Source organism: Patagioenas fasciata, chromosome 5 (genome assembly GCF_037038585.1).
Source record: "Patagioenas fasciata isolate bPatFas1 chromosome 5, bPatFas1.hap1, whole genome shotgun sequence".
NCBI classification, from domain to species: Eukaryota; Metazoa; Chordata; class Aves; order Columbiformes; family Columbidae; genus Patagioenas; species Patagioenas fasciata.
Window position 1 is genome coordinate 47,294,902 of NC_092524.1, and position 13,764 is coordinate 47,308,665.

At 41.8% G+C, this 13,764-nt stretch overlaps 1 protein-coding gene across 2 annotated transcripts in view; it reads right to left on the minus strand.

Annotated features, from left to right (window-relative positions):
* Nucleotides 1–3,423: 3,423 nt before the first annotated feature.
* POMT2 (protein O-mannosyltransferase 2) overlaps nucleotides 3,424–13,764 on the minus strand; it is a 29,481-nt gene continuing 19,140 nt past the window's right edge. For both annotated transcript variants that reach the window (XM_065838103.2, XM_065838104.2), the window contains exons 15-21: nucleotides 13,334–13,410; nucleotides 12,088–12,159; nucleotides 11,813–11,872; nucleotides 11,502–11,607; nucleotides 9,776–9,916; nucleotides 9,031–9,145; nucleotides 3,424–8,445 (exon numbers count right to left, since the gene is read on the minus strand). In XM_065838103.2, the coding sequence (XP_065694175.1) occupies nucleotides 8,340–8,445; nucleotides 9,031–9,145; nucleotides 9,776–9,916; nucleotides 11,502–11,607; nucleotides 11,813–11,872; nucleotides 12,088–12,159; nucleotides 13,334–13,410 (677 nt within the window). In that variant the 3' untranslated portion in view covers nucleotides 3,424–8,339. The remainder of the gene's footprint in view (nucleotides 8,446–9,030; nucleotides 9,146–9,775; nucleotides 9,917–11,501; nucleotides 11,608–11,812; nucleotides 11,873–12,087; nucleotides 12,160–13,333; nucleotides 13,411–13,764) is intronic.

Consider the following 13,764-nt stretch of genomic DNA (forward strand, 5'->3'; position numbering starts at 1 on the left):
CTCTCCAGTCTCATGAGCCCAACATGGTGCTCTAGCTAATGTGACTGGCAACTTGGCAAGAAGTGTGTCAGCACAGTTACCTGGCTTCTGTCCTGCCTGGGGATAGTGCACATGGGCTTGGATCTTCCTCAAATTGTCCTTTATACCTCTGGATTGGATCATCCTTCAGCTGCCGAAAAATCATGGCAAAGGCTTGGGGAAAGGATGCTTCACTCCTGTGGTGCCTCCTCTTTGTTTTCCCCACTGGATTTGCCTTGTTTCGGAAGTGCTGCTGGTGCTGATCTCTGAAGTGCTCATTGATTGTCTTCTCTCTGATATCAACTCCATCTGTTCTTTCCCTCCTTCTTGCAATTTCCATTGTCACTGTTGATCAGGGCATCTCCTATAATCATTTGACCTGCAGTGATTTGTCTCTGAGAATAGCATTTTTGATGTGATTTATTAAAGCAAAGATTTTGCATTTAATTGCACCTATCCCTTCATGACAGGGATGTGTGAGCATCACCACCTGTCAGCTTTGCACTCAGACATCTGCTCTTGGAGCAAACCCCATGTGTTACTGCTTCTCTGTATGGCATCCTTTTCTGCTTGAGGTCTTTTCCTCCTCACCTATCTACGCCATTCCAGTTTTGGGGCTCTGTCAAAAACAATTGTTCAGTTCAGTGAGAAATTTTGCACCTGCAAACTCCAGAGTTGAAAATGCCTGAGCGTTGAATAAATATTGTGGCTCTGTCTTGAGGAGAATGATGTACTTATGCCACATCATAAGGCACTTTCCAATTCATTAGTAACTAAATAGGATGTTGAAGACCAACTGTTAGTAATAAAGACTTAAAACCAGCAGGTGCTGATAGCTTGCACCCACGAGTCCTACAAGAGCTGCCTGAAGGTATCTCCAACCTACTTATAGTCATTGTTTTTTTAATAATGCTTGAAACAAAGAAATTTCAGCAGACTTAAAGTATAAAATGTGGCAATACTCAAAAAGGTCAAATAGGATGCTTAAGTAAGGAAGAAACTAACTAGCCTGATAAAAACATAGCACACAGAAAATAAGGAAAAACCCAGTAAGGAGTTTATTATAAAAGTGTTTGAAGATGCATGTTCAACTTTTCAGAGTGATCCATCAGTTCAGGCCTTTCCGTCCCTGCCAAGCAGTGGTCTGATTCTTGATTCGTCTCTTACTACCCATGTCCTGACAGTTTTTCATTAACTTTGTTATTCCTCATTATGTCTTTATTTTGTGAAGCAGCTTTTTGCTTTCCCCCTCCACATGACTCTTTCATAGCACCTCTGAGTAATGTGAGTTCTCATTTTCTGCTTCTATAACTTTTTACTCAGTTTCTCATCTTTGGATTCTTTGGTTCTTCCCAGCTTTGCTTTGCATTGGGATAGTTGGTGCTTGTGCTCTAAATACCACTCCCCAGACTCACTTCCAATAGGATTTTGCCTGGAAGTTATCAAATTGTTTGAATTCACGTTCTTCAGCTGCACTGGCTTTATTTGGCTATTCTGACACAGTTCATAAACCTTAAGATGCGCCACCTTATGCATTTTCGTATTCTCATCTCAGCCAATCCTCCCCACTTCTCAGCTAGTTTCCTTCTCTACCTGGCAACCAAATAGTTATTGTTCCTAAAGCATCCCAAGGGCTCAGCACACTGCCAGGGTGGGACTCAGCTGACCCAACACAGATGCCTTCCTGTGGGCAAGTTAACTGAACTTCCTTTCTGGTCAATGGAGAAACCCAGGTACTCCACAACTACCTCATCCTAAAATACATCGTGAAAAAAAAGTCAGATGAATGAAACCTGAAAACTGTCTTCTGTCAGCTGCAAGACAGCAGGGTGACGAGCTTTGGATGAAATCTGGAGATAAAACAATTAGTACAAAAATGCTAAATACGGACAAAGCAATTCACAGCAATCATAACACTTGGTAGACTTTGCCCATTCTGATAAAGCAGAAACTCACTATCTCCAGATCATGCATTACATGTGCCAGAGCTAGAGATGACATTAGATAACGACTCTGAAGTGTAAGACAACCACAATCCTTGGATGTAAACAGGAAGCAGTGGTAGGAGCAATGAAGATTTATTTCAGCATATGGAATTGGGGAGACTGATGTTGGAAGAGTATCCAGTTTGGGAAACCATGTGGGTAAACCAAAGAAAATAAGAAACAAGGCACAGGTGATCAAGGGCTAGAGAAAGCAACTTGCATTGAAAGTTTCTATCTGGTTAGCAAAAAGAAGATTAAACAGCAGATTGAAGACAGTGCACAAAATCTATATTAAAACACCAAGTTATAAAAAAGCCTCATTCTTGTTGAGGAACATGTAACTGGATGATGGCTGGTATTTAGAAGTGTAGAAACCTGGCAGGTTCAAATCAAATGACAATGGAAATCAGTCACCAGTGTCCAGCCACATGAGATCACTTACCTGCAGAAAGAAGCCATTCTTCCTCTAGAGGACACTGCGAAGTAAAGTTTTAGTTCTGATATTATCAGCATTTTCCAAATAATACATTTGTTTCCCTACAGTCTGGCACAGCTTCTGTATCAGCAATCCTTCCTTCCACAATGATAGCCCTGATCAGACAATATCCAATGACCAATTTGCACTTTGTGAAGCAATACATGACATCAACAGGCTTTTCAGAAGCCATCTATTAGCCAGTTGTATCACCATGCAGAGGCCATAGTCCAGTTTCTAGCTGTCCTGACTTCACTCAGAACATGTCTGCACAGACTGGTTAGCTCTCCTCCAGCACCGACCTGGGCATCAATGTGTAGCCCCAAACAAGAAGGCTGTATTTTGTTTTTACCCATCTAGTTCCACCACAAGGCTGGCAAACCCTTGTCACCCTGTACTCAAAAGGACACACTGCCCTGTCACTACAGCCTGCCATAGAGCCAGAGTCTGATTTAAGGCATTCCAGCTTTATTAGATTCTTGCATTTAGTTCACAGTAAGGGCCTTATTTGTGCACAATTGTGCCTCAGTCTGATGTTATAGACACTACACACTCAACATAAGGATGACTTATAGAAAAATGCTGGGTACCTGAATGAAGTGCTTGATCTGTCAAATGAAGTGTTCATAGGCAACCTACCAGAAGCTTGATGAATATAGCCATTAAACTTGACATACTATAGATATTGAAAATTTAGCATGTCTTTAACATGAAGAAATAAACCCCCTTCAATAGACAGTACGTTATTCTCATGCAACTGTACCAGTTTCACTTCCTGCTGTGCTTATCAGCACATTGTTGAGACTGCAGTACAATCTGACCTCCTAGAACTGCAGTCCAGCAACATTTGTGTGCTAAAAGCTGATGTAAATCACCACTGTCAAACTCTCCAATGGGTCTGTTTAAAGTTCCTGTTGCTACCCATCAAGTGTGACACGAAGAGAATCCTTGAAATAAGAGATCTTTATTACAAAATTAAATTCCAGATTCTACTTCATTTTCCATGATCTCCTGTACAAAATACATTTATAACTCAAGGGAACATTCTCCCATCCACACTGTGTGGTGCAGTACTTACACCTCCATTAGAACACATTCAATTCATGGGCAGATCCACACGCACACACAGCACTAGTAAGAAAGGTTCAGAAAACAGGACAGAATTACAGAAGAACTCCACTCACTGTTGCTCCAAACTCTTGCTCAGTCAGGGGCAAGTTCTCCAAGGATGGTTCTAAACAGCAGCTCTTGTTATATACAATAAACTCACTTGGCAAAGTTTTAGGACTAATTACAAATTCAGTAGGAGTGGTTTCTGTGCTACCATGTCCTCTACCTCAGATATTACTCATGACAATAATAGCTCTTGACATAAGGGAGTTTAAAAAGTAAAGCAACCCACAACCAACCATTGCAACCAGCGTCTTGGTATTTTAAAGAAGACAGAGACAATTCTCAGTCCTGACTGCTTGCAGCCCACAGCCCCCTGAAGAGAGCAAGTGTGCTATGGAGGTGGTGTTCTTATCTTCAGCCTTCCTTTCCCAGCAGGAAAGAGCCTTATGACATTCTAACAGTCCACACATTTTTGCTTTCGTGACACACACTTGCCAATGTGTGAGGTCACTTGATGTAAAGGGGGAAAAAACCCCAAACCCTCACCTATATTGGAGGTAGGTGCTGGTGGAGACACAGGGTACCGCTAAAGAAATTTTCACATTGCCAGTAGGATCCTGAGAGGAGGAAAGAGTGTTATAATGGTCCTTGTACACAGAGTGCCAACCCAGAGGGTCAGTCACACAGGCACAGCCTCTGGAAGGAAAGCTGCTAAGCATGGCAATGGAGAATTTCAGGTAAATGCCTGTGTTTCACTGGTTCACTCTCAAGTCCTTTGAAAAAGATTCTCAGAGACATACAGGAAGGAACTGTAAAATAACACATTTGTTTACCTTTCTATAACAAGGTTCTGGTTTTGCTCTCAGTGCATGTGACAGGTATTCATTCACTTTGCATACTATGAGGTGTCGTGTCCTACCTTCTTGTTCAGGCACCTGGAAGAAATGGATGTACAGCCTAAAAACTGGAAGAGAAGCAAAGATGTGTCCCGTACTTTGGGCACACCTGAAGAAGCAGAAGGATGGAGGGGGATATAAAAAGGAAGATCCTACCAGTGCATCAACAAGCCCTTCCAATCAAGACACAAAAGAAAACTCCCTGCAGACAAGAGAAAGGTGGTGGCTCTCCCACCTGCAGAGCTGTGAATAATGCTGGTAAGCGGTGCACGACACGAAGTCATCCACCTGGACCAAAAGCAACCCCGGCACAGGAACCTCCATTCAAATCCTCCTCACAGTCACGGCTGTGTCTCATAGCACGAGCAGTCTGGTTCCTGGAAACAGGCCAATCCCTGCTGCTGGAATAGGCATGAGGTGGCCTGAAGCGACTGATACTGAAACCTTTTAAGGTGGAAGGACTGCCTAGGATGAAGCTAGATAAGCCTAGAGGCCTTCTATCTATCAAAAGACTGAAGAGGTGAGAATAGAGTTTACACATAAAACAGAATTTGAAACAGAGAATCTGGCAGCCTGCAGCTTTTTGTGATTTGAATCCACAGATACAGGTTGATGAAATACTTTGCCAGTGATAAAAGAAGCCCTGTCAAGCCAAGTTCAAAGATAGCAGCTGCTCCAGAGAACAGCATCTTCTGGCCTCAGAAAGCACTGTGAGCTATTTTCCACATGACTGGGGAAAAGGACTAATAAGCAATCCTCAAAATAAACCTGAACTCATTCCACAAGCACAACTAGGAAAACTGACTGAAGCAGGCCAAACTCCATTCCAAAAGCAAAAAGTGCCCTGCACTCATTGCCTCACATCTGCACCACTCAGACATTTTAAGTCACAGTCGGTATGGGATTCTTAATTATTATATTTTATTGACCTCACATAATATTGGTTACTGTTATCTTCCAGCTACATCCCAACAGGTTTTGTTTTGAGAAGCAAATATTGAAGGTCAAATTCTAACTAAAATAATTTTTCAGTATTTTTCTACTACAAGAAGACAGAGCGACATCAATTTACACTTACTTGAAAACCCAACCCTTAGATTCCAGATGGTGCAGATGAAATGTCTGCCCTCTAGTCTTCAAATGTAGACCTTTTAATACTTTTAACTTCAGAATAAAAATCACTTAAAAAAAAAAAAATTGCTGGAAGTTGCTCCCTCTTGTGGAATTGCTGGATTTTTTTTCACTGTATGTCTTCATCCCCTTCACAGCATCCAAGGTCCAAGAAATAGGTTTAGTCCTAATGCCAATCAAGTGCTCTCAGAGGATTTCTGAAAAGGCAGTCCTAAAGAAAAATAAACTTCTGTCTGTATTGAAACAGAAGCTGGGCTTGTGCATAAGAAGGTGGGATGAGAGCATGACATTTGCCACCTTCAGCTGGCCAATCCCCAAACTCAGCCACCAATCCTCACTCAAAAGATTATTAGCAATAAAGGACAGAGGGACCCTGGCCAAGGAACACAACTGGTTCATTTTCTTCAGGCAGTTCCTAAAAAGCTGAGCCCTTCATAATAACTGAAGTATCCAAGGTTACTGAGTTGATTTTTGCTTTCCTACAGATTTAAGTTGATGAATAAAGAGTGTTAGAAAGTGTCATTCCAAAGCACTCACAAGTTTCTTAGGTTGTTGTTTTTGTTGTTAGTGTTAAGGGCGAGTGTGTGATAGCATGTGCTGGAGAAAACTCTGCACTTTAAATCATGCCTTTTATCTACTCCTCTGGTAATTCCTCCCCATGGCAATGGGACCAACTTCGGGAATGCTCATATTCAGGAGAGCAAGACATTAAGCTGATAATCTCACCAAGAGTAGAAGATACTCAATCACATTGCTACAAAGGCAGCACTGCGCTGTCTGCCATGTTGCCAAGAGTTTGCAGCTACTGTCAGATCAAGCAGGATCTGAATAAGTTTTCAGCCTTCTCCCTCATCCCTCATCCTTCTTACCTGTGTATCACCTCTGTGAACGCTGGCTCATGCAGGTGGGGGTGCTTCCTGCAATAGCAAGTGGGAAAAAAATCATCAAAGCCAGTAGCTAGTTAGTGCCATGACTTCCCACCACTGTACTACCAGCAGGTGATTAACTCAAAACCTTCAGAATCAAAAGCATAGGCCCATAGCATCTGAGTTAGCGTCTATAGGAGGCATCTTCTGGAGAGAGATGTGACATACCAAGCCAAAGCCTCACACTAGCAAGCAGCTTCCTTACTGAGCAAGGCTGTGGATCTCTGTTACAGGGGAATGAAAGCAAGTCTGATTGGAGTCTCAGTGTGTCCCACAGAACAGCTATGCTAATGCAGCCCTTCTGTGCCATACGAAATACATTAGAATTCAAGGACTGGTAAGATAAATGAATGCACAATTCATGTTTAAAGACAGACACACTCACCTGCTGCTCTCCCTGTACCTGTAATTTTGATGCATGGCTGAGAAGCAGAGCAAGAATTCTGAAACGAAATGCTTGAGTTCCTTGAAATATATGCAAAAGTGTTGCACAAATATTACTTCTTGAGACAGGAACACAGCTGGGGTCTAAGTGTCAGCCACACTGGATGCTACGAGGTGCCAACCTTGAACTGTGACAAGAAATTGAAATTGGAATAAAAAGAACATTTACAAAAATAGACCTAACACAGAAGAAAGGCACCTGATAAACAGAATTCTGCTTTCTTTGAAGGCGTGGATTCAACAGCCAGTGGCCCTTGACACTTCCCAGACAAAGAATTTTTGCCTGGCCTCACATTTCCTTCAATACAATAATTTGATGGTCAGCCATCTATGAGAGGGAACTTGCTCAATATTGCAAGGCAGTGTGCAGATACCACGGCACCAACAACCAGTGTGCAGATGCCACATTCATCAAGATGAAGTGTTCCCCCTAAAAGAAGGGGTACTAGCACTGGAATAGCTGGGATCAAAATACCAATGACAGCCATCTGCAAAATTTCCAAGCTATTATTTCAGTCTCTAGTACACGTCCAAGAAGCTGGTCTTCACAGCATACTGGGGCAGAAAATAAATCACCTGCTATTTCCACTGTAATTTCCTTAGCAGTTTCAGACAGAACTGCATAGAAGCTACAAAGTGCTGAGCTAGAACAGTCTCGCTCTGAGCACAGGCTGGCTAGGTGATTGTTACAAGTGATTAAAAGTGATCAGAAAGCAAAGCAGTACAGAGGGATAACAATCTCCATCTCCTCTGTCTGCAGAGGGCCTGGGAGACAGGCAAGGCACAGTGGCTCACAATATTTCAAGGATCAGAACAAAATAAACCACAGACAGCCAGGGCAGGGTAAAATGGAGGTCCCCAGATAGTTATGTGAAGCTTTCAAAAACCTCACCATAAGAGAGGTTGTTAATCATGATAAAACTTGTAATGTCTCAGAGACTCTGTGGCTCTCAAACTGCTTAGATTACAAGAAGGAAAACACACACACACAGAGGAACACGCAGCTACACACAGCCTCCAACTTGTACTGGTCTGACTGCTGGAATGCCACTGCTGTTTGACTGATATATATTGCTCAAAAGAAATGAGATTTAAGCAGTCAGATGTCCAGGAATATAACCTAAGGATTCAGGACATAAGCCTTTTTAAGAGAACCTTCTCATAGTCAGTCATCCTCTGCATCTTCCAATGTAGGCAGTGCAAACAAATGTCAAAGCAACAGGGCTACTATACACAGAGTTCTCCAGAGAGGGCATTTTACTGTCACTCGTCTCCAAAGCACCAGAATCAGCCTGAAATGCAGCAGATCTCATGCTTCTCATCTGCTGTTCCCAGGCTCCCTTTGCTGGCTCTAGAACTCCCAGGAGTCCATCCACCGGAGCCCTGCCATGGGGCTGCTAGGGTCAGAGGCCATGGGTCCTATCATCCCGTAGGACAGAGGATGGAAGAGGTAGAAGCTGTGGAAAGAACGCAAATGCCCATCAGGGACTGTATGATTTTCTGTCTCAAGAACATTGCAGCAGATTAGTCCATACATATGTTCTACGAGACCTTTGTTCTTGGGCTGCTCTAAGCTCCACTGGGGACCTTCTAATCTCTGCTGAACACAGTATAGTAGACAGCTTTAGCACAGGTGGTATTTGCTCTTAGAAGGCAGTAGCTTTGGAGAAAAGCCAGCTGATAAAACCTGCAGCAATTAAAAATTTGCCTGCATTTCTGCATTTGAGGGATTTGGCACCATCTAGTGCAGGGACCAGAATCAGAAACCACTGAACTGCGGGTTTGGAGAAGAATAAAGTGTTCACACAGAGTGCTGGGATAAAAGAAAGATTCCCTGCAATGGAAAGATGTTTTATAATGCATTACTGGGACACAGACACTGAATCTAATAAAATTTGAGGGTTTAGGATTGTGCTTGATGATGTCTGACAAGTTCAGCAGAGAGGCAGAGACAAAGGCTAAGGATAATTAACAGAGAATAAGGTTTCCATTGAGAAAGTGACTGTCACACACTCAGGGAAAGCTCAGATTTCAGCACTCACCTGTACACGATGAGCAAGAACAGTGACAGGAACCCCCCTCCATATACTTTTCTAGCTGTAGTACTGGGTGATAAGAGCCCAGCGCAGAACTTCAGTAGTGTGTCCCAGGTGATTCCTAGGAGAAGGAAGAGGTAGAAGTCAGAAGCAATGGAGAGGACGAAGAACAGAGCTGCTACATACACTGGGCTGATATAGCTTTGTTAACACCAGAAGACCTTGTCAATTTTAAAATTCATTTACCCGGGTAACCTTCAGAACTACAGGGATCGTTTTGTATTAGTAGAAGGTTCTTTTTTCTACTTTTCCATCTGAATAAATGCAAGGGAGATCTGGGCCCCAGCATGCTAACTAAGTTGGTACAAAATCGCAGGAAAAAACACCAAGACTGAATTATATACAGACATGACAGAAAAGTGAGGGCAGCAAATAAAAGGAAAGTAACTTGTATAAAAGTATATACAAGAGCAGTGACACAGCAGAGAACAGGAACAGTTCTGCTAAATTTAAATGCCCCAAGCATGAGGCATGACTGCCTCTTCAGGGTGGTAAAAAAAAAAAAAAAAAAGGAAGAATTTGGCAATGCAAGCTGCTTTGTGAAAGACATTTTGAATTAGTCAATGTTTTTAAGCACTTTGCACAAGCAAGTAGAAAACCTAATAAATTCTACTGTTTAGTCTGCAAACATTCCATTTAACAGAATTTCAGTGTTACTCTGCCCTGTCTTTTCCCAGGCTCTAGAATTTACCTGTCAACATGCTAGAAAAAAGCATGGCAGGAAAGTAGTGGTGAAAGTAGAGAACTCGGCCCATCATAAAAAAAGGGAGGTAATGAAGGAGCCAGCCCAGCATCATCTGCGCTCCACCACATAGCACAACTCCGGACAGTTCTGGAACACAAATAAACAGACTTCAGCAGAGAAAAAAATCAACCACGGTTCCTATTTGCAAGCCTTATCCCAGTAAGTAAACTCAACAGGACCGATCTTTGCAGGAAGTCAAGTACTGGTCTGAAACTGCGCCAAGCCTCTGCAACATCCTAGCTGCATTCTTTATGAACATACAAACACTCTTCAGGAGAACGGTTATCAGAGAAGATGTACAAAGACATAAGTCTCAAGGGACTGGTGGGAGGTTGACTACGCTCTATGTTAAAACTGACCTTGCAGTTTCTCAGGATGCACATCAGACTAATTAGGTCATTCCAGTTTCTGATGGTTTTTATTCTCTCTGTAATGAGACTACAAGCCATCCAGATCATTACTTCGCCAGCCTTTCCCGGAAGGAAATGCTGCCTAGCTTTCCGAACCCGGAGAAGGGACTGAGAGCTCTGGTGTCTGCATGCAGCTTAGCCAGTAACTTATTGTGTAATTTCATAGTTTCACATCATATTTTAGAATTCAATTCCCACAAAGAGATCCACAAGATGAAGCAACCATTGATGTAAACTGGAATGGTCAAAGTATGACTTATTAGGGTTTGTGAAAAGCTCTATATCCTTGGCACTGGACATAATAAAGGATCATTGCATCTCTTATATTTTTCATTTACTTTGCATAAATATCAGGAAACATTTCTAATTTCAAACTACCATATTTACTACAGCAGTACAGAGCACATGCAGAGCCTGACAGCAGAGCATTGATCCAGCTGGTCTGTCTCCCTTAAAGCAAAAACAAATAGCCCCTTGCAGTATTTTTTAAAGACCTGCCATGTTCTTTATTAAACTATTTCAGATATGAAACTCCCACTCTTTTCCTTGTGGACACTGCTCGATAACCCAGGCTCAGTGGTTTACTAACCTTGGCATACACAGTCTTGCTGTGCACACCCTTTTAAGGTGTCTGCAAAATGTATTTTTGAAAAGGAAGTCTATTATCAGTAACCTATGTGGGTTAAGTATCTTTACTAGAAAAAACATTTTGGAAGTCTGCAAAGCAGAACAAGCCAAAAGCCATGGGACCTTAAGATGCCAGCTTATACCCAGGACAGCTCTGTAATGTCCAGCAGAGGAGTGGCAAGACTTTTGATGGGCCACTGATCACATCTCCTGCCTCTGAGTCACGTCCAGAGCTCTTTTCTTTGGCCAAGTAGGTGTCCCAGGGCCTTTGCTGACTTGACAATTCCTGATCAAGTCTTACAAGCTTAAGAAATTCAGCAACCCATTAAGAATGGCCTGCCATGCAAAAAGCGATACTTGTTCATCAGAGCACTTATTTCTAGTATGAAACCCTTTGTTAACAGTCACATCGTTCAATGCTACAGTTTCAAAGCACTACATAGCTTAGTGTTTTGCAAACAGAGTTGCCTTGAGCGTATTTTTTTCAACCCCCAAGGTTCTAATACAATATAAAAAAAAAAGACTTTTTTTTTTTTTTTTTTAAATACAGGAGTCTCAGAATGAGCTTTCTTGTATCAGGAAACCCAGATAACTGTGATTCTATAGTGCAGGCAGGATACGAAGAATGACCTCACCTTTGAGTTCAGAAGTCAGTTGGACACCTCTCTTCAAGGCCACTGCAGTGGAAACTGCTATCAGAAGATATAACCCAATAGTTACCAGATTTAGCCACCAAATCACCTACATAGGAAAAAAAAGAAAGATTTGGGACTTCAGGCTGGACACGCACATATGAGAGGAAGAGAAAAGCTACATGCAAACATAAGAGTACAATGAGAGGCAGCCCAATAGAAGGAGGAGGAAGAGAATAATTGTCACTGGTGGAAGTAAAAGTAAGCTAAAGTTTGCTAAAGACATTGGCTTGGAACCTCCCACTCCAACTTACCGGGTTTCCCAGCAAATAAACCCGATAATCGGTCTCATTGACACCAGAAAAACGCAGGCCCTGAGGAAACAGACCATAAGAGAGTAAAATGGGTTTGCATCGGTCAAGTTTGTATTTTGCACAGTGTCAAAGGTGAAACAAATTCCCATCCATGCAGCTCAGGTGCTACAAAGTAAAGCTGACATCATCTCCAATGCCATTGAAGAGGTCCTACACTTAAAGAAGCACAGCAAAAGCACTTGAAAACAGGAAGGAAGGTGGATTGATCAATATACCTGGTAGTTGATGGGCCAGTGCCAAGGTTTGGATGTAACTTCATTGTCCTTTGGTTTGAGGCCGCTGTTTCCCTACAGAAAAGTCAAGATAAAATGTGAATGAGCAGGCAGTTATGCTGCAAAGCCTGCACAGAAACGTCTGGGTACACAAACATACATGAATACTCAAGTTAAGCCTGTTTTCTCACTAACTACATAAACACATCATCTTCTAGAGGTGGTCACAATGAGGAAAGTGAATGTTTGAACATTATTGTGCAAGTGAAAATGTTATTTGGGTGCCATTAGAGGCACTAGTCTCTCATTTCTCCAGCTTTTCTGTCACTGAGGACATATCTTGCATAAGCAAGACCTTTCGTTCATTACAAGACTACTTCAACAGGTTTCTCTGTACTCTGAAATAAAAGCCTCAGAAAGATTATTTCCATGGAAACTCCTGGAAGTGCTTCCCTACCTGAGACAGCATTATCACTGGTTGCCATGGAAATGTTTAGCATTAATAATCATTTTCTTGACTACCTTCTTTCTTTTATGAATCTGAAAAGAGCTGTACAAACAGCAGCAAATAAAACCTTAGACTCCTTTCTCAAAACAGTAACTTCTCATTCTTCAGACAAAGGATTGAGGAGCTGGAAGCAGAAGGGCTGTGGCCGAGAGCACAAAGAACAAGCATGGGGAAGGACCACAAGAGCAGTCCACCAAAAAATATCAACTCCAGCTGCTTTTTATTTTATTTTTTTTTAATTCCAGGTTAAATAGGGAAGAATAAAACAGAAAACACAGCGCCTCAATGAACTTTTAAAAAAATTAAAAGTTTTCCATTTTCAATCCAAACATTTATTTTTCTCCCAAGATTCTGTTTAGTTAATTTTCCTGTCTCTGACCACATTAATATCCACTGCCTCACAAATACTAATTTAACTTTAAAACCTTCCAGTAGAGTAGGGAAAATTCTCAGTTCTCCTTTACAGAACCAAATTTCAGCAGTGGAGGGATTATACAAGTAGGCTGTAGCTAGATCACACCAACAGCAGAGCCAGGCATCAAGCCCAAGGCTTCCAAACTTTTGGAAGATTCAGCTGCAAGACCACCCCTTTTTCTAAATATAAATTCAAGTAGGCTGGTCGGGCATGTAAATCCTGCCCTAGCTTGCAGCAATCATCCAGATATCTCAGAAAATGCTGTTTCTTTTCGATGCAAGAGAAAGAAGGAAGAAAATTATAATCTAGAATGAATGATATCCTACCCGGATCATAACCATGTGGGATTCTAGCAGAATTTCTGCAAAAGAAGGCTTCAAAACATCCAGGCTGATATTGGGCACTTTAAAAAAAAAAAAAAAAAGAAAAAAAAAGAGAAGAATAGATTAGAAGTCTGTATGCTTTACTTTTGTTTGCCTCTTTCATAATAAACTCAACTCTCTACTCCTGCGACAAATCTGTTTCTCGCACTTCTTTTAAGTCCCTACAGAAATAATTCATATTCTAAACACAGAGGTTTGCAGTCAAAAGTACCCCCAATGAACTTCACAACTGACGTACTCCTAGATTTCCTCCTTTACTTCCAGAAGCAAGAGAAATAGATAAAAGAGCATGAAATAAACAGATTGATATTTCGAGCTGAAATTAGAGATATACTGTTCATAGGCTGCTGTTTATCTCTGAATGAGCCACGAGT